Source organism: Panthera uncia, chromosome E1, assembly GCF_023721935.1.
Source record: "Panthera uncia isolate 11264 chromosome E1, Puncia_PCG_1.0, whole genome shotgun sequence".
In the NCBI taxonomy this organism is placed as follows: domain Eukaryota; kingdom Metazoa; phylum Chordata; class Mammalia; order Carnivora; family Felidae; genus Panthera; species Panthera uncia.
In genome coordinates, this window is record NC_064814.1 from 42,606,066 (window position 1) to 42,628,334 (window position 22,269).

Sequence of the window (22,269 nt, forward strand, 5' to 3'; positions counted from 1 at the left end):
TTTTAGAGGCAATATGCAGACATTTTCAACACAAAAGAACTCAGAAAATATAATACCCATGTGACCTTCCTGAAAAAAGAAAACTATTTTATAATAAATTCAGCGAATTAATTGATGAATCAAAATAAATGTTTCAGGAATAGCGAAGCCATTGTAAAAGAACAGGAAGTGCTTTTTATTGTGGTGTAGTCCCAATAGCTTAATTTTGCTTGAGGAGACATATCTAGAAAAATGTTTTGACAGCCAATGTCAGAGACATCACTGCATGTTTTCTTCTATGCGTTTTATGGTTCAGGTCTCACATTTATTATTTTTTTTTCAATATATGAAGTTTATTGTCAAATTGGTTTCCATACAACACCCAGTGCTCATCCCAAAAGGTGCCCTCCTCAATACCCATCACCCACCCTCCCCTCCCTCCCACCCCCCATCAACCCTCAGTTTGTTCTCAGTTTTTAAGAGTCTCTTATGCTTTGGCTCTCTTCCACTCTGCAAGTCTCACATTTAGATCTTTAATCCGTTTAGAGTTTATGTCTGTGTATAGTGTAAGAAAGTGTAGCTGTCTAGTTTTCCGTCTGTTGAAGTACCATTCTAGTACCATTTGTTGAAGAGACTGTCTTTTCCCCATTGTATATTCTTGCCTCATTTGTTGAAGATTAATTGACCATACAGTTGTGGGTTTATTTCTGGACTCTTTATTCTGTTCCATTGATCTAGATCTCTCTTTTTGTGCCAGTACCATATTGTTTTGATTACTACAGCTTTGAGTATATCTTGAAACCTGGAATTTTGATGTCTACAGCTTAGTTCTTTCTCAAAATTGTTTTAGCTATTTGGGGTCTTTTGTGGTTCCATACAAATTTTTGGACTATTTGTTCTAGCTTTTACATAACAAAGGAAGGCATCAACAAAACAAGTAGGCAACCTATTGAATAATAGAAGATATTTGCCAATGATATATCCAATAAGGAGTTAATATCCAAAACATATAAAGAACTTATATAACTTAATACCAAAAAACAATCCAATTTAAAAATGGGCAGAACACTGAATAGAATAGATATTTTTCTATTTCTAATTTTAATGGGTGTTTTGAGCCATTAATATTAGTTTTCCCAACATTTCCAACTTCTCTTCCTGAAATATAAACAGCCCATATTAAGGTATTTCATTATAGAGAAGAGCTGTTACATCAACAGAAACCAAGAAAATATTTCTTGTATAGAAATATTTATTGAAAATATTTAATTATCTGATCAATAAATCATTGAGCCATTCTGTATAACATATGACATAGAAGTAGTGTTTGGAACAGTGCCTTTTTTTTGGTAGAGGGGGTGGACACTTGCTTTTAAAGAGATTTGCTTTGGGGTGCCTGGGTGGTTCAGTCAGTTAAGCACCCAGCACCCGACTTGATTTCGGCTCAGGTTGTGATCTCACGGTTGGTGAGTCCGAGCGCCAGGGTGGAGCACTGCATTGAGTGGCGCGCTGACAATGCAGATCCTGCTTGGGATTCTCTCTCTCCCTCTTTCGCTGCCCCTCCCCCACTTGTGCACTCGCTCATGCTCGCTCTCTCTCAAAAAAATAAGCTTTAAAAAAAGATAAAGAGATTTGCTTTCAGGCTATTTTGTCAGCACTCATTTAATGACACTGGAAGACAATAAAATTGTAAATGCTGGGTTTAAAGGCAAGATATTACACACACCAGCCATCCAGTGAAGATACTATGCCATGAAATTACCCCTCTGATCATTTGTAATGAGCCGAGTGATTAGCATTCAGGATGGAGCGTGTTTGGAGAAAGTGGAATCATTGAGTAATAATTAATATAGAGAAAAAGACAAATGGAGAGAATGAAAGGTCACAAATACTTCTATATACATATCATTTTCCTAGGTTTCTGTTTTCTGATATATAAATGAACAGGTGACAATATTTTTGTTGAGTGTAACCTCTCTCACTTTCCATCTGTTTTACTCTAGTAAATGAAGATCAAAAGTAACTGTTTTTAGAAGAATATTTTCTATTCTTTATAATATATTATGTAAGAATATTTATGTCTAGTCTCTTAGTTATTAAGTATATACTAAATATTTATTTACTCTCTGGTAGGAGAGATGTCAAAATAGGAAGTTGTATTTCTTACCCTTAAGGACCAAATAATGCCTTGTTGTGTGGGAGTGTGCCTATGAGTATATATGTCATATGCGTGTGTGTGTGCGCGCGCATGTGTGTGTGTATGTATGGGCATGCATGCCTACACATGCTGGGTGGAACTGGAGTAGGATCTAGGGAATAGAAGGATCAAAATATAAGCACATTAAGGACACATACCACAAGATAATTACAAAGCAACAAACAGGTTCAAACCATTATGATTACTATATTCATCACTGCCAAAGGATCCATTGTAAAAGAAAAATGAGGCTTCAGTGGGGCAGGTTTCATGTAGGAAACTCATCTGGTGGTCATGAGGTTTGAATTTTTTCCACCTGCCATACCTGTAGCCCCTTACTTTGAAAGGAACCTTAATAACAGTGCTTTAAACATTAATATATTGACAAGAACAATTTAAAATGTAGAATGTACTGGTTTATCTGGGATTCTTGTTTTGTTTTGTAAGTTGGATATTTAGACACAAAAGAAATATGTTTTTGGAGAGTGTCAGGCTTGTTTTGAATTCTCAGAACACTCTGGTTTCCAAAAGACAATTCATTCCAGGAGACAAAACTTAGCATTTGTATCATTTTAACACTGGTGTTCAGTTGTCCAAGTCGATATTGAATATAAGTTTAAAAAGGAACGGAAGTCTTAACCCTTAGATTTCACTGTGTCCCCATTAGCATAGTAACTGCATTACTGTGTTCAGGCCAGAAGTAAGCAGTTCCTGATAGGTGTATCCTTCCTGAAATTTCCAGATTTCAATCCTTCAGAGGACAAACCTTTCATTTCACCTTTCATCTGATTAGTTAATTTGTTTATCAGCAGAGGAAAATCACCATGAATGTGGTGATTATAGAGAATTTAGTTAACTTTTTAGGTAGGAAGTTTCTTTTTTCATTTCCTGGACTCTTTGAGCTCTACAAATTTCATTTGCTTTGATAAAGAATTTTTTACTAATTTGCTTCCAGAGAAGTCTGAGAGTTGGACATGTTTAAATTTTTCTTGGTACATTTCAAAGCAAAATTTACTGTGAGTTGTTAAAGTGCCCATACTTTTAATTTTATTTTTTAAGTGTTTTAATTTTTATTTTTGAGAGAGAGAGACAGAGCATGAGCGGGGAGGGGCAGAGAGAGAGGGAGACACAAATCTGAAGCAGGCTCCGGGCTGTCAGTTGTTAGCACAGAGTCCGACACAGGGTTGAATTCCAGGAGGTCATGACCTGAGCCGAAATCCGACGCTTAACAGACTGAGCCACCCAGGTGCCCCTAAAGTGCCCATAATTTTTAAATGACAGTCCCACAAGTGGCTGTATGCCCTCCCTCCAAAAAAAAAAAAGGTTTCCGTAGGTTGTTTGGAACTTCGAACCCATTTCCTAGATAGAAGCAATATTTTGTGTAGTGGCTGGAGTCTGGTTTGAATGTGCCTGAAATGGAGTTCTTAATAAAAGTGACTATTTCTGTGGGGAAAATGCTACCTGAAGAAGGCATCACCATGCACTACCAGGGAAAGGAAATTTGTTATCTCTAAACCATTAGTGATGGCCACATACAAGACTTTTAGTATGACAAGAGTTCATGGAATGAGGGGTAAGGATGGCCTCAGGTAGAGGAGAATCTTCTAAGATCTCAGAGTGAGGAACTGAGGGAGGCTGACCTCTTATCACTGCAGATCCTCCTTCCCTACCTCTGGGGGCTCCAGAGATTGACATACTTCTGTTTCTACTGATTGTATCAGCTGGCTCTGGCCTGGGTTATATTCCTTCCCTAGTATAATTTCAAAGTTAGTCCCCTGAACTCTTGCCTTCAAAGTAGTACAAAGTATGGCCTTCTCAAACAAGAGTGAAGTCTTTCAAAGCATTATTCTCTAGGGGAGTGTGACCTGCTTATCAGTTCTGCTCATTCTAGGCACCAGACTCCTGACTCAAATTGTCATTTGTGTTCATCATCCTTCCCGGTTATCTATAACAAATACATATTCTTTATCTTGTGATTACATAAATACAACAAATGGTTTGAGAATGGATGAATGCATACCATAGAATAAGAACTCTCTGTACAGCTTGTCCTATGTGTGGTTGTCCAATGGGATGGTAATGGAAAGATGCTTCACACACAGTTAAAGGCTGTAAAATTTCTTTTATAGCAAAGGATTCAGGTATTAACAGAGATGGTTTGTTCTATAAAGCAGGATACAACACAGTATGCTTCCAAACAGAGGTTCCTCCAGAGTTTCCCACAGGAATTAGACCATTGGCATGGATCAATGTTTAGAGTTTCAAACCGTTCTGATTTGCTTGGAAGTGAGGGGTTTCTTAGAACATGGGACTCTCAGTGCTAAAACTAGGGAAGTCCCAGGCAAACTGAGGCAGTCAACCACTCTGAGTTTGCTTTGCTTTGATCCTATCTCCTACCTGGTCATTGTGGAAACTCTGGCTGCACCTACCTGCTCACCAGAGGCAAGTGAAAACAATCTAGCATTTTGTTTACTGTGGGACTGGGTAAAGTGAGGGTCAGTTTCCTGGGAGCATCCTTCAGTAGGCCTGGGCTTCAAACAGTCTGAGATCTGCACCTGAATTATATAATAGGCTTGAGAAGAATACTATGCAAAAACTACAAATACTATACAGTGGGATTCAGATATTAACTTCTGATTTTGTGACACTAAGAAACTAGGGAGTTAAAGAGGAGTAAATAAAGGCCACATCTCTGCCTGAATTCTCTTCTCTGGGGCTTAGTCTGTTCTTGCTCCGTAGTGGTCTGCTTTGAGATAGCCACTTTCTTAGGCTCAGTTGTTTTGTCAGCCTTCAAGCTGATGTGACTCAAAGTTTAAATTTTAAAATAGAGAGGTTTCATCAAATTACTCAAAGACTGTATCTTTCCTTTAACATATTCTACTAAATCCAGGCTGTGCATTTTCCCCAAAATGGTATGTATCTGAGTGACTCTCTATTCTGTTATTTATAATTTTACATTTTGTAATTTGTGTTGTTTTGTTCTGTTTATTTTGTGTTTCATATGCTTTGAGTTATGGCAGGGAAGGACAGAAGAAGGAAGAATGATGGCTTTTTTTGTGTTTTTTTTTTTACCATTTAATTTAATTTATTTTTTAAATTTACATCCAAGTTAATTAGCATATAGTGCAACAATGATTTCAGGAACATATTTCTTAATTCCCATTGCCCATTTAGCCCATCCCCCTTCCCACAACCCCTCCAGTAACCCCCTTTTTGTTCTCCATATTTTAAGTCTCTTATGTTTTGTGTCCCTCCCTGTTTTTATATTATTTTTGCTTCCCTTCCCTTTTGTTCATCTGCTTTGTATCATATGAATGAAGTCATATGATATTTGTCTTTTTCTGACTGAAGGAATGATGGCTTTGGTGGAGGTAGAGGTAGGAGTAGCAATATCTTGTGAAAACTGCATGAGGGAAATGAGGGAGAAATGAGGGAATTTTAAGCCCAGGAAATGGGACGGTCTATGGTAAACTGTCCTCCCAGGTGTGTGTCTTCCTACGTGGTCTTCAACTGTAAGAAATACATAAATCAAGGAATTTGCTGATCAGTAATTTCTTATTGTTTGTATCAGTTTGCTAGGACTACCATAACAAAGTACTGGGTGACTTAAACATCAGAAATTTAATTTCTCATGGTTCTGAAGGCTGGAAGTCCAAGACAAGGTATTGGCAGGGTTAATTTCTTTTGAGGGTCTCTCTCCTTGGCTTATAGATAGATGGTCATCTTCTCCCCGTGCCTTTGCATGGTCTTTCCTCTGCACATGTCTGTGTCCAAATTTCCTCTTCTTATTAGGACACTGGTCATATTAGCTTTTGGCCCACCCTAATGACCTCATTTTAATTTAATTACCTCTATTTTTTTTATTATTTTTTTTAACTTTTTTTTTTATTTTTGAGACAGAGGGAGACAGAGCATGAATGGGGGAGGGGCAGAGAGAGAGGGAGACACAGAATCGGAAGCAGGCTCCAGGCTCTGAGCCATCAGCCCAGAGCCTGACGCGGGGCTCGAACTCACGGACCGTGAGATCGTGACCTGAGCTGAAGTCGGACGCTTAACAGACTGAGCCACCCAGGCGCCCCTTAATTACCTCTTTAAAGATCCTATCTCAAAATACAGTCACAATCTGGGGTACTAAGCGTTAGGCCTTCAATGTATGAACTTTGGGGGGACACAACCTAACCCATAACATTGCCTAAGCTGCCTTTTACCAATAGGGGGAAAATCGTGTGTTTCAGTCTGTTACTTTTATTATTTTTATTTTATTTATTTTATTACTTTTGTTATTATTGGATAATTATATATAATATGTATTATATATAATATGTACTATATTATGTATTATTGGATAATTGAATAAGGCCTTTGTTGAAATTCATTTGTTAAACAAATGATTCTGATTTTCAAAAATTGGAAAAGTTAAAGTATATTTCTGTTTTGTTGGGCATATTAATTAGCATTAATTGTTTTTAAAAATTCCCTCTCTGAGACTGGAAATCTAATTTTCTGTCCAAATCCTATATGAACACACCACTTCTTCAATGATAGATAGCCAATATAATCTGTGTATTTCAATATTTTATAGTCCTTATCTGCAGGCATTTCTGAAAATGTTATATGCTACCAGGACTTACATATATAGTTTGGAAGTTAATGCCTAAAACAGCTTCCAAATATAGTTTTCTTTCCATCACTCTTATATTACCCACTTCATCAACTCTCCAGTATGTCTACAATTAAATAAATATGAATCCCAATGGCCCAGAGTTGTAGAATTTAACAGTAGCTATCAGTCTGTTAATTGTGACTTTCACTACATTCTCAACATTTTGGTTTTCAAGTCAGAAAGAAAAAGTCCAGAATTCATCACACTGGGACCCAGAACATGAAGATAACTTGATTAAGTACAATTCAAGTGTTTATCAGCTCACAGAGCTATTAAACTGAAGGATATTAGTAGTTCATTATATTCTTAAATTAAACTAGGCAATCATTTCAGGACTGGCAGGTATTCATTGTTTTATTCCTTGGGAGGCTATGCAAACACAAAGGTCATGTGTTTTTGCTTTCTCTGTTTTTAGAAGAGATACCGGCAAACTTCTGTAATTGTTCTGTTTGGAATTTGTAGTTAGTTGGCAATTGCTAGTCTTTACGTCATATAGCCCACACTTACAGAACACACTCACTCAGAAAACCCATACTCTATAAATCCAGAATGTTGAAGTGTCTCTTGGAGAGGCAGTTAAAGTAAGCCGTGGTTTAATAGGATTACCGCATCCAGAAAACTCAAATGTCTTTGTGGTCAATTCCCAAAAGGTTAATTTATATATTAGGATTCTGGAATAATTAGGATCAGTCGCCCGCATGTCATATATTTCAATGGTTCTCAGCCTTTAGTAAACATAAAAATAGCCCAGAGGGTTTATTTTTATATTTTATTTTATTTTATTTTATTTTATTTTATTTTATTTTATTTTATTTTATTTTTTCACTCCAGCGTGGACTTTTTATTTCAAGTTACCATGTGTAAAGTTGGAGGGAAAAGACCCAAGTCTGTCTCCTTGACTGGGGCCCACTTAGATTTCTATACATAGTTTACACAACCACATGCCCCCCACTGGCTATTGTCACAGGATTTCTGAGTGTTGAGATACAAGGAAAGAATAACAGCGGAAAAGTGTTTGGGTCCGTCCGTATTTTAAGAGGGGGAAAGAAAGATGATTTCCCTTCTCCAAGAACTCTGGGGGCAGCTAGTCTGGTCATGTGACATTAACTCATATTATTTCTGTTCTGACTCTGCACACTTGTGACAGGAAGGAGCCTGTTTAAGAGCTAGAAGTGTATTTTGCTCCCAGAGGGCTTTTAAAAACACAGATTCTGGATCCCACTCCCCTCTCAGAGTTTCTGATTCAGTAGATCTAGAGTAGGGTCCCCAAATTTACATTTCTTCTTCCTTTTTTTTTTTTTTTTGGAGAAAAGTGTTTGTTTCTTTAAACACATTTTGCTTTAATAGCCACCCAAAGGATTGTGTTTCTTTCTTTTTTTTTTTTAAGTTAAGTTTCTTTTTATTTCCAGTTAACATACAGTATCATATTAGTTTCAGGTATACAATATAGTAACAACACTTCCATATATCATCACCCTGTTCTCATCACAAGTGCTCTCTTTAATCCCCATCACCTATTTAACTCATCCTACTCACCTCTTCCCTCTGGTAGCCATCAATTTGTTCTCTATAGTTAAGAGTCTGTTTCTTGATTTGTTTCTCTCTCTTTGTCTTATTTTTTCCCCTTTACTTTTTTGTTTTGTTTCTTAAATTCCACATATGAGTGAAATCATATGATATATGTCTTTCTCCTACTGACTTATTTCATTTAGCATTATACTCCCTAGCTCCATCCCTGTTGTTGCAAATGGCAAGATTTCATTCTTTTTTTATGGCTGAGTAATATTCTATTTTGTATATCCCACATCTTTTTTTTTCCCCAATATATGAAATTTATTGTCAAATTGGTTTCCATACAACACCCAGTGCTCATCCCAAAAGATGCCCTCTTCAATACCCATCACCCACCCTCCTCTCCTCCCCACCCCCCATCAACCCTCAGTTTGTTCTCAGTTTTTAAGAGTCTCTTATGCTTTGGGTCTCTCCCACTCTAACCTCTTTTTTTTTTTCCTTTCCCTCCCCCTTGGGTTTCTGTTAAGTTTCTCAGGATCCACATAAGAGTGAAAACATATGGTATCTGTCTTTCTCTGTATGGCTTATTTCACTTAGCATCACACTCTCCAGTTCCATCCACATTGCTACAAAGGGCCATATTTCATTCTTTCTCCTTGCCACGTAGTACTCCATTGTGTATATAAACCACAATTTCTTTATCCGTTCATCAGTTGATGGACATTTAGGCTCTTTCCATAATTTGTATCCCACATCTTCTTTATCTATTCATCAATCGATGGACACTGAGGCTACTTCCATATCTTAGCTATTATAAATAATGCTTCTGTAAAAGAAACACTCATGCACTGTTGGTGGGAGAGCAAACTGGTGCAGCCACTGTGGAAAACAGTATGGAGGTTCCTCAAAAAGGTAAAAATAGAACTACCTTATGATCCAGCAATCACACTAATGGGTATTTACCCAAAGAATACGAGAATACTAATTCAAAGGGATACATGCACCCCTAAGTTTATACCAATTTTTCATTTCTAACAAGCTCTCAGGTGATGCCCTCAGAGGTTCTAACAAGCTCTCAGGAGTTGTAGTCAAGGGGCAACATTTTGAGAATCCCTGATCTCATTGGATTTTTCCTTCTAAATAGATATGTCTACTGAGAAGACTTTTATTCTTTTTCTTGGTCAATTTTTTTACCTACCTCAAAAAGAAGCAGGAGCAATGGCTACAGAGAACTTATTATATGAAATACTTACACTCTGTACATACACAAGATCCTCTTCATGACTCAGTGAGAAAGCTACTGTGGTACGCATTTTATCAATTAAGAAACTGGGAAGTTCAGTGACTCAGCTAAGGTTACTCAGCCAGTATATATGGGAATTGGGATTTGAACTCAGATAGGTTCCAAAATGTGAGGGGTTTTTTTTTGTCTCCACCTTCTGGAAATGTTTAGAATCTGATGTCTTCTCACCACCTGCACTCTGTTATAAGCCATCATCATCTCACAACTGCCTTATTTCATTAGCTTTCTGACTGACACCCTTATTTTCACTCTTGCCTTTTTTTTAATATATGAAATTTATTGTCAAATTTGTTTCCATACAACACCCAGTGCTCATCCCAAAAGATGCCCTCTTCAATGCCCATCACCTACCCTACCCTCCCTCCCACCCCCCCATCAACCCTCAGTTTGTTCTCAGTTTTTAAGAGTCTCTTATGCTTTTCACTCTTGCCTTTTAAAATGGAAGGTAGGGGTGCCTAGCTCTCTCAGTTGGAAGAGGATGCAACTCTTGATCTCTGGGTCATGAGTTCCAGCCCCACATTTGGTGCAGAGATTACTGAAAAATAAATAAACTTTTTAAAAAAGAAATATAGGTAAATTAAGCCAGTCTTCTGCTCAAAACCCTCCAAGGGCTTCCCATCTTACTTAAAGTAAAAACCAAAGCCCTAACATGACCCCAGGGCTTGACCTGGTCTGTCTGATGACCCCTGTCTTCACCTCTCTCTCTGTACTCCTCACTCATTCTGCCTCAGTCACATTAGCTACCTTGCCATTACTAGAAACCCCCAAGTATGTTCTCACCTCAGGGCCTTACCACTTTTCTAGGACAGTGCTCCTCACATATTTCCACATGGTTTACTCCCTCTTCTCCTTCTTGACTCAAATGTCACTTTCCCCATGAGGCAGATGCTGAGACGGATCCTGGTACACAGGTTATTTATTAGGGATCAATAGTTGTGAAGGGAGGGAAGCGTAACAGGATTAGGCAGAAGTCAGGTGCAATACAGGCCTGGTAAAGCCTCATCGATTCTGTATATAAGTGAAATCATAAGTATTTGTCTTTCTCTGTCTGGCTTATTTCACTTATCATAGTACCTTCTGGGTCCATCCATGTTGTCGCAAATGGCAATCTCCTTTTGTACGGTGGAGTAACATTCCACTGTATACATATACCACATCTTTTTTGTCCATTCTTCTATCGATGACACTTAAATTGTTTTCATATCTTGGCTATTGTAAATAATGCTTCAATGAACATAGGAGTACATGTATCAAATTGGTGTTTTCATTTTCTCTAGATCCAGAAGTAGAATTGCATGTAACTGTCCTGTTTTTCCAACACTGTTTATTGAAGAAACTGTCTTTTCCTCCTTGTATGTTCTTGCCTCCTTTGTCATAGGTTAGTTGACCATACATGCATAGGTTTATTTCTGGGGTCTCTATTCTATTCCATGGATCTATGAGTCTATGTTTATGCCAGTACCATGCTGTTTTGCTAACTCTAGTCTTGCAGTATAGCTTGAAATCAGGAAGCATGATGTCTCCAGCTTGATTCTACTTTCTCAAGGTTGTTTGTGTTATTTGAAGTCTTTTATGGTCCCATACAAATTTTGGGATTCTTTGTTCCATTTCTGTGAAAAATGCCATTGGTATTTTGAAAAGGAAAAATGTGAGTTCTTAACCATTACACTATTCTGCATCCCAAGGGAACACATAAGAACTTAATTGTACTCATTGATCCATCAGAAATAATGACAATTAGAAGGTTTCGGCTGCCAATGAAACTAAATATTTAGAAAACCTCTCTTACACTGCTTTAAATTTCCTCTTTTGATTTCTAAGTCAATTGAATATGGTTTACGATTCATTAGCATGGATTCAACCCTAATGTATCTCTTACATAGTACATTCTAAATTTGCCTAGATGATATTAGTGAGGAAGTGAAATGTTTACTACATTCTTCATTTCAAAAATTATGCCAATGAAATATGCCAATAAAATATTCCATTTTAAGCAAGCTATATTAGTCTCCTTTAATGGTAAGAAACAGAAGCCAACCTGAGTTAATGTAGATGAAAATGAAATGTATGGAGTCCAAGAGCAAGAATATGGTCTGACTTCTGGAAGTCAGGGACTTGGAAAAATCAAGACTCTTCTTTCTGCTTTCTGTTTCATCTGTCTCTATATACTGACTTATCCTGCATCCTCCATTTACCTGAAGGAATCTGGCCACCCAAAACTCCTAAGTTTACATTCACAAGTCCAGCCCCTCTCAGAGGACAACCAACCATTTCCCAGTCCTAAGTCCCAATTTCTAGTGGAGAGAATCTGAATGGCTTTGTTTATATCAGGGATCATCCCCTGCTCCAATCATTTATGGCTATGGAAGTAGGGCGATTTGATCCAAATTGGACTCCCAGTACAAATTTGGCTACCACTGTGCTGGGACAGACAAGAAAATCATTTACTTATGAGTTGGGCTAACACTTCAAGAAAGGTTCCCTCAGAAACTCTTCCAGCACTAGATCCATTTGTCCCTTAACATAAGATCTTTATAGTCAAGTATAGATCAAGAATGTTATGTTCCTGACCCATAAAATGAGGGAAAATCCAGAAGACAATACACACTGGTGGTGAGGCTGAGGAGGAATGGCCACTCATTCATTAGTACTGGAAGAACAAAAAAGCCCAAGCCTGATGTAAAATCCTACCCAAAAAACAGATGCATTTACCTTCTAAGCTAACAATCCCACTTCCGGGAATCGGTTCAATAGGGACCAAGAGAAATGGCCCATAAGTGTAGATGTCTTCAGACTCTATACTTTCAAAAAAAAAAAATAGACAAAGGATACCTTATTATAATATCAGAAGATGCAGAAACTTTGCACAATCCCCTTTCTTTATACTCCAATAATTAAATGTAGCCAGTCTCGGAAAACACATGGTTTTATATGCCATTCATCAAAAGAAAACTGCATCCAATTTTTAGAATGATTAACTTACAGGCAATGTTTTATAACTGCTGCTATTTCATGCTGGGAGGTAAAAAGTGTGCTCCGTATAATGCTGTTGTGGTCTAGAGGGGAGTTGCTCCAAAAATATTTAGTCTCACTGGTGTATGGTTTTGGTGTATGGTTTTGTATTAATTACCTCTGTCTGCAGCACAGCTGAAGAATAGTACTAACATGAAAATGCTTTATTCACGTGACAAGCAAATGATAAGGAAAAAATTGTAGCCAATAATTTCATACGCATCAACTGAATCCCAGGGAAAATCCAAGTAAAGAGCCCTGTTTTAAATCAATCATTTATCTTCTTTTTCTCTGCAGTACATCTCCTCATACATTGCAGACTTTAAAAGTGAAACGTTTGAGAAACTCCTTAAGCACCTCTGTCATTGTGCAGATGAATTCCGGGAGATCATAAAAACGGATATGCGGAGGCAGATGTTTGCTGAACTCTTCCTGTGTTGTGACCGTGGGAAGGTAGGATAAGACCTTAAAGCAATACTTCTCAAACTATTTTTTTGTGAAGGACTGGATTTTAGGTTGTTGTGGATGGTGATGTTTTTAATTGCTAAACTGTTGTGGACTAACAACGAAAACGGATTGCTGGGGGGGAAAAATGCACGTACAAAAGACAATCCACATTTTTTATTATTAGATTCAAATATGATTTATCTGTTACTTTCTCAAATTGCTATACAATTTTTTAGATACTATCCTCAATTTCTATACCTTTCTTGTCACAGACTGGTACCAGCCTATAGACCATGTCTTCAATGGCACTGCCATTTTACAATGTACAACTTGTCTCTTTCCATTCTTAAGAATGTATTTTTTTAAGATTGTTTTTGCTTACTCTCTTTGCTGCTGGCTTCCTATAGAAAATAAATTGTTGGGAATAGGAAGCTTACCACATTGTATTATGCTGCTTCTTAAAATAAGAAAAGTTTATATCAAAAAGTATTTCGGGAGACCGGCAGAAGATGGCGGCGTAGGAGGACACTGGGCTCTCCGCGCGTCATGCTGATCACTTAGATTCCACCTACACCTGACTAAATAACCCAGAAAACTGCCAGAAGACTAGCAGATTGGAGTCTCCGGAGCCAAGCGCAGACGAGAGGCCCACGGAAGAGGGTAGGAAGGGCGGAGAGGCGGTGCGTGCTCCACAGATGGGCGGGAGAGAGCCAGGGTGGAGGGGCGGCCCGCTGGCTGGGCAGAGCCCTGGTGTCTGGCTTGCAAGAGCGGAGGGGCTGGATGGAGTGTGTTCCGACAGCAAGCGGGACTTGACATCTGGGAGGTTATAAGCTAACAGCTCTGCTCGGAAAGCGGGAAGGCTGGAGGACAAAGGGAGGGAGAGTTGCTGAGCCGCGGGACGACAGAGCTCAGTTTGGCGGGGAACAAAGGCGCTAGCCAGCGCCATTGCCCTCGCCCATCCCCCAGCCAAAATCCCAAAAGGAACCAGTTCCTGCCAGGGAACTTGCTTGCTCTGCGCAAACACCCAACTCTGTGCTTCTGTGGAGCCAAACTTCCGGCAGCGGATCTGACTCCCTCCCACTGCCACAGGGCCCCTCCTGAAGTGGATCACCTAAGGAGAAGCGAGCTAAGCCTGCCCCTCCTGCCCCCATGCACCTTGCCTACCCACCCCAGCTAAAACGCCAGATCCCCAGCACCACAAGCCTGGCAGTGTGCAAGTAGCCCAGATGGGCCATGCCACCCCACAGTGAATCCCGCCCCTAAGAGAGGGGAAGAGAAGGCACACACCAGTCTGACTATGGCCCCAGCAGTGGGCTGGGGGCAGACATCAGGTCGGACTGCGGCCCCGCCCACCAACTCCAGTTATACACCACAGCACAGGGGAAGTGCCCTGCAGGTCCTCACCACTCCAGGGACTATCCAAAATGACCAAACGGAAGAATTCCCCTCAGAAGAATCTCCAGGAAATAACAACAGCTAATGAACTGATCAAAAAGGATTTAAATAATATAACAGAAAGTGAATTTAGAATAATAGTCATAAAATTAATCGCGGGGCTTGAAAACAGTATAGAGGACAGCAGAGAATCTCTTGCCACAGAGATCAAGGGACTAAGGAACAGTCACGAGGAGCTGAAAAGTGCTTTAAACGAAACGCAAAACAATATGGAAACGACGACAGCTCGGATTGAAGAGGCAGAGATAAAATTATGGAAAAAGAGGAAGCTGAGAGAAAGAGAGATAAAAAAAATCCAGGAGTATGAAGGGAGTCCAGGACCAGATGGCTTCCCAGGGGAGTTCTATCAGACGTTTAAAGCAGAGATAATACCTATCCTTCTCAAGCTATTCCAAGAAATAGAAAGGGAAGGAAAACTTCCAGACTCATTCTATGAAGCCAGTATTACTTTGATTCCTAAACCAGACAGAGACCCAGTAAAAAAAGAGAACTACAGGCCAATATCCCTGATGAATATGGGTGCAAAAATTCTCAATAAGATACTAGCAAATTGAATTCAACGGCATATAAACAGAATTATTCACCATGACCAAGTGGGATTCATTCCTGGGATGCAGGGCTGGTTCAACATTCACAACTCAATCAACGTGATACATCACATTAATAAAAGAAAAGATAAGAACCATATGATCCTGTCAATCGATGCAGAAAAGGCCTTTGACAAAATCCAGCACCCTTTCTTAATAAAAACCCTTGAGAAAGTCGGGATAGAAGGAACATACTTAAACATCATAAAGCCATTTATGAAAAGCCCACAGCTAACATCATCCTCAATGGGGAAAAACAGAGCTTTTTCCCTGAGATCAGGAACACGACAGGGATGCCCACTCTCACCGCTGTTGTTTAACATAGTGCTGGAAGTTCTAGCATCAGCAATCAGACAACAAAAGGAAATCAAAGGCATCCAAATTGACAAAGATGAAGTCAAGCTTTCGCTTTTTGCAGATGACATGATATTATACATGGAAAATCCGATAGACTCCACCAAAAGTCTGCTAGAACTGATACATGAATTCAGCAAAGTTGCAGGATACAAAATCAATGTGCAGAAATCAGTTGCATTCTTATACACTAACAATGAAGCAACAGAAAGACAAATAAAGAAACTGATCCCATTCACAATTGCACCAAGAAGCAGAAAATACCTAGGAATAAATCTAACCAAAGATGTAAAAGATCTGTATGCTGAAAACTATAGAAAGCTTATGAAGGAAATTGAAGAAGATATAAAGAAATGGAAAGACATTCCCTGCTCATGGATTGGAAGAATAAATATTGTCAAAATGTCAATACTACCCAAAGCTGTCTACACATTCAATGCAATCCCAATCAAAATTGCACCAGCATTCTTCTCAAAACTAGAACAAGCCATCCTAAAATTCATATGGAACCACAAAAGCCCCCGAAAGTAATTTTGAAGAAGAAGACCAAAGCAGGAGGCATCACAATCCCAGACTTTAGCCTCTACTACAAAGCTGTCATCATCAAGACAGCATGGTATTGGCACAAAAGCAGACACATAGACCAATGGAATAGAATAGAAACCCCAGAACTAGACCCACAAACGTATGGCCACCTAATCTTTGACAAAGCAGGAAAGAACATCCAATGGAAAAAAGACAGTCTCTTTAACAAATGGTGCTGGGAGAACTGGACAGCAACATGCAGAAGGTTGAAACTAGACCACTTTCTCACACCATTCACAAAAATAAACTCAAAATGGATAAAGGACCTGAATGTGAGACAGGAAACCATCAAAACCCTAGAGGAGAAAGCAGGAAAAGACCTCTCTGATCTCAGCCGTAGCAATCTCTTACTTGACACATCCCCAAAGGCAAGGGAATTAAAAGCAAAAATGAACTACTGGGACCTTATGAAGATAAAAAGCTTCTGCACAGCAAAGGAAACAACCAACAAAACTAAAAGGCAACCAACGGAATGGGAAAAGATATTTGCAAATGACATATCGGACAAAGGGCTAGTATCCAAAATCTATAAAGAACTCACCAAACTCCACACCCGAAAAACAAATAACCCAGTGAAGAAATGGGCAGAAAACATCAATAGACACTTCTCTAAAGAAGACATCCGGATGGCCAACAGGCACATGAAAAGATGTTCAACGTCGCTCCTTATCAGGGAAATACAAATCAAAACCACACTCAGATATCACCTCACGTCAGTCAGAGTGGCCAAAATGAACAAATCAGGAGACTATAGATGCTGGAGAGGATGTGGAGAAACGGGAACCCTCTTGCACTGTTGGTGGGAATGCAAATTGGTGCAGCCGCTCTGGAAAGCAGTGTGGAGGTTCCTCAGAAAATTAAAAATAGACCTACCCTATGACCCAGCAATAGCACTGCTAGGAATTTACCCAAGGGATACAGGAGTACTGATGCATAGGGGCACTTGTACCCCAATGTTTATAGCAGCACTCTCAACAATAGCCAAATTATGGAAAGAGCCTAAATGTCCATCAACTGATGAATGGATAAAGAAATTGTGGTTTATATACACAATGGAGTACTACATGGCAATGAGAAAGAACGAAATATGGCCATTTGTAGCAACGTGGATGGAACTGGAGAGTGTGATGCTAAGTGAAATAAGCCATACAGAGAAAGACAGATACCATATGGTTTCACTCTTATGTGGATCCTGAGAAACTTAACAGAAACCCATGGAGGAGGGGAAGGAAAAAAAAAAAAAAAGAGGTTAGAGTGGGAGAGACCCAAAGCATAAGAGACTCTTAAAAACTGAGAACAAACTGAGGGTTGATGGGGGGTGGGAGGGAGGGGAGGGTGGGTGATGGGTATTGAGGAGGGCACCTTTTGGGATGAGCACTGGGTGTTGTATGGAAACCAATTTGACAATAAATTTCATATATTGAAAAAAAAAAAAACTAAAAAACAAAACACAACACAATGAAGCCGATCAATAATACCAGAAGCTGGTTCTTTGAAAAAAAATCAATAAAATTGATAAATTTTCAATTTTACTTTGAGACATTCACCAAAATGATCAAATGATATACCATGAAAGTGGTCTCAATAAACTTAAAAGAATTGAAATCATATTGTGTATGTTCTTTGGCTACAGCAGAATCAATTAGAAACCAATAACAGAAAGATACTTGAAAAATGCCCAAATATTTAGAAATTAAAAACACACTTCCAACTAACCAATGGACAAAAAAATATCATCAGAGAAATTAGGAAATAGTTTAAAATATTAAACTAATTAAATAATGATAATTAAAACTAATAATTTAATGACAATTAAACTAATTAAATAGTGATAATTAAAACACAATGCATTATAATTGGAGCAATACAGTGGTGCTTAGAAATTTATAGCTTAGAATGCTTTTATAAAGAAAATAAGAGAGGTCCAAAATCAGTGATCTAGGCTTCCATCTCAAAAAGCTAGAAAAGTAAAGCAATACCAAATAAATAACAACTAAGTAGAAAGAAGGGCATGATAAAGAAATGGGCAGAAATTAATGACATAGAAAAAATACAGTAGTAAAAATCAATCAAAACAAAAGCTGGTTCTTTGAAAAGATTAATATAATTGATGAATCTCTAGGTAGACTAATCAAAGAAAAAAAGGGAAGATACAAATTACTGATATCAAGAAAGAAAAAGGGGACATCACTACAGAGCCTGAAAACATTAAAAGAACAATGAGAGAGCATTATGAACAACTTTTTGTCAGTAAACTTGCAAATTAGATTAAATGGACAAGTTTCCTGGAAGACACAAATTACCAAGTCTGACTCAAGAGGAAATAGAAAACCTAGATACTCTTATATGTATAAAGAAATTAATTAATGCCATTAAAAACATTTCCACAAACAAAACTCCAGGCCCAGATGGCTTCACTGATTAATTCTATCAAACATTTAAGGAAGAACTAATTCCAAACCCATGCACTCTTTCAGAATATAGAAGAGGGAATACATCCTACTGGTTTTATGTGACCAGCATTATTCTTAAATCAAAACCAGACAAAACTCTTCCAAGACAAAAAAACTATACACTAATATCTCCCCTGAACAAGATACAAAAATCTTTGAGTTAGTTTTACTTATTTAGTTCAGTAATATATTAAAAAAGTAATATATCAGTATCAAATGGAGCTTACTCTAGGGATGCAAGGTTGATTAATGGTAAAATTCAATCAAGTCAACTCACCACATTAAGAAATTAAAAAAAGAAAAACTGTATGATCATCTGACAAAATTCAACATCTATTCATCATTTAAAAAACAAAAACAATAAATCTCTTGGCAAATAGAAATAGAATTTCTTCAACCTGATAAAGAGCATCTATACAAAAACTTACAGTTATACTTAATGGTAAAAATTTTAATGATTTCCTCCTTATATCAGGTGTCCACTTTCACCACTTTTATTTAACATTGTCCTGGAAGTAATAGCCAGTGAAATAAGGCATGAAAAGAAAAAGAAAACTCCTTCAGGAATTACATAATCTTCTATGTATAAAATCCTAAGAAATCTTTGAAATAAAAATTTTTATCTTTGAAGTAAAATCTTTGAAATAAAATCTTTGAAATACCCACCAGAACATATACATGATTTAGTAAGGCTTCAGGACATACAGTCAATACACAAAGATCAAGTTATTTCTATATATTAGCAATGAACAATTGGAAGATGAAATTTTAAAATTCCATTTGCCTGGGGTGCCTGAGTGGCTCAGTCAGTTAAGCATCTTACTTTGACTCAGGTCATGATCTCACGAGTCATGGGTTTGAGCCCCGCATGAGGCCCTGTGCTGACAGCTCAGAGCCTGGAGCCTGCTTTGGATTTTGTGTCTCCCCCTCTCCCTGCCCCTCCCCTGCTCACTCACTCTCTCTCTCAAAAATAAATACAACATTAAATTTTTTTTAAATAGATAAAATAAAATGCCATTTGCATTAATATCACACACACGAAATAGAGATACATTGAACAAAGTACTTGCAATGCCTATAGACTAAAAACTAAAAAACACCGTTGAGAGAAATTTTAAAAACCTAAAAAACAGAGAGAGCATTTCTCATTTGTCTCAAAGACTATATTCATGAATCAAAAGGCTAAATATTATTCGTTCCCAAACTGACCTATAAATTTAACACAGTTCCAACCGAAATCTCAGTGAACTTATTTGTAGAAATCAACAGGACTAGTTTTACATTTTACAGTTTTTTAAATGTTTATTTATTGTTGAGAGAGAGAGTGATAGACAGAGTGTGAGTGGAGTGGGGTAGAGAGAGGGAGACACAGAATCCAAAGCAGGCTCCAGGCTCTGAGCTGTCTGCACAGAGCCTGACGAGGGGCTCGAACCCACGAACCATAAGATCATGACCTGGGCCAAAGTTGGTGGGCCAAAGTTGGACACTTAACTGACTGAGCCACCCAGGAAACCCTGACAGGACTGGTTTTAAAATCTATATGGCGGGGCGCCTGGGTGGCGCAGTCGGTTAAGTGTCCGACTTCAGCCAGGTCACGATCTCGCGGTCCGTGAGTTCGAGCCCCGCGTCAGGCTCTGGGCTGATGGCTCGGAGCCTGGAGCCTGTTTCCGATTCTGTGTCTCCCTCTCTCTCTGCCCCTCCCCCGTTCATGCTCTGTCTCTCTCTGTCCCAAAAATAAATTAAAAATGTTGAAAAAAAAAATTAAAAAAAAAAATCTATATGGCATTTCAAAGGATGCAGAATAGCCAAAATAATTTTGAAAAAGAACAAAGTTGGAGGAGTCGCACTACCTGATTTAAGGATTTACTATATATCAACAGAAGTCAAGAACACACAGTATTGGTGTAAGGATAGACAAACAGACTAATGGAACCAGGTAGAGTCAGACATAAAACCACATGTGCACAGGCAATTGCTTTTCAACAAAAAGTGGTGCCTAGGATAATCTTTTGAAATAAAGGTTCTGGAAAAACTGGCTACCAACTCTAGGGGGAAATAAAAGTACCTCAAGCTTTACCTCACACGATACAAAAAAGAAAAAAAAAAAAAGCTTGAAATAAACTTTAGACCTAAATGTTTAAGGTAAAAATCAAATTTCCAGAAGAAAACATGAACCTTAAAAGAAAATTTGATAAAAAGCAATTTTAAAATTCCATTTTTGGAAAGACACTATGAAGAAAATGAAAAGGAAGCTATAGACTGGGAGAAAATATTTGCAATACATTTAATGACAAAAAATTTGAATCCAGAACCCATAAAGAACTCCTATAACTTAATGAAATAATTCAGTTAAAAATGCCATGGACATGTCAGAAGAGAAAATATATGTATGCTCAATACATGGAAATATTTCAGTGTCAGTCATCAGAGAAATGCAAATTAAAACCATGAGCTAAAAATTACACCCACTTAGAATAGCTAGAGTTAAAAAGACTGCCAGTGCCAGTACAGCATCTATTCATGATTAAAAACCTTCAACATGGAAGGTTTAGAGGAAACATACTTAATAAAGGCCATATATGAAAAACCCACAACTAATATCATACTCAATGGTGAAAAACTAAGAATTTTCTTCTAAGACTTGGAGCATAACAAGGATGTCCACTCTCACCACTTTTATTCCACTAGTATTGAAAGTCATAACCATAGCAATCAGACAACAAAAAGAAATGAAAAGAATCCAAATTGGTAAGGAAGAAGTAAAACTTTCACTATTTGCAGATGACATGATACTCTCTATAGAAAACCCTAAAAACTCCACCAAAAAATGACTAGAATTGATAAATGAATTCAGTAAGGTAGCAGCATACAAAATCAATATGCAGAAACCCATTGCATTTCTGTACACTAATAATGAAGTAGCAGAAGAAGAAATCAAGAAAACAATCCCATTTATAATTGCACCAAAAATAATAAAATACCTAGGAACAAACTTAACCAAGTCAGTAAATAACCTATACTGTGAAAACTGTAAAACACTGATGAAGGAAAATGAAGACGACGGAAACAAATGGAAAGATATCCCATGCTTATGGACTGGAAGAACCAATATTGTTAAAATGTGCATACTACCCAAAGCAATCTACAGATTTAATGTAATCACTATCAAAAACCAACAGAATTTTTCACAGAACTAGCACAAATAATCTTAAAATTTGCATGGGACCACAGAGACCTTAAAGCCAAAGCAATCTTGAAAAAGAAGAATAAAACTAGAGGTATCACAGTCCCAAATGTCAAGATATTAGTACAAAGCTATACTAATCAAAACATTATGATATTGGCACAAATATAGACACAGAGATTAATGGAATAGAATAGAGACTCAAGAAATAGCCCCTTGTTGGTATGGTAAATTAATTTTCAACAAAGGAGGCAAGAATATGTATTGGAGAAAAGATAGTCTCTTCAACAAATGGTATTGGGAAAACTGGACAGCTATAATCAGAAGAATGACACTGGATCATTTTCTTACACCATGCACAAAAATAAACTCAGAATGTCCTAAACACCTAAATGTGAGACCTAAAACCAGAAAAATCCTGTAAGAGAGCACAGGTAGTTATTTCTCTGACATCAGCCATAGCAACATTTTTCTAGATATGTCTTCTGAAGCAAGGGAAACAAAACCAAAAATAAACTATTGGGACTGCATCAAAATA

General features: G+C 37.9%; 1 protein-coding gene across 12 annotated transcripts in view; it reads left to right on the plus strand.

The window, feature by feature from the left end:
* EFCAB5 (EF-hand calcium binding domain 5) overlaps window positions 1–22,269 on the plus strand; it is a 184,280-nt gene that overhangs the window by 89,486 nt on the left and 72,525 nt on the right. For all 12 annotated transcript variants that reach the window (XM_049637931.1, XM_049637930.1, XM_049637933.1 and 9 more), the window contains one exon: window positions 12,964–13,119. In XM_049637931.1, coding sequence (XP_049493888.1) covers window positions 12,964–13,119 — 156 coding nt within the window. The remainder of the gene's footprint in view (window positions 1–12,963; window positions 13,120–22,269) is intronic.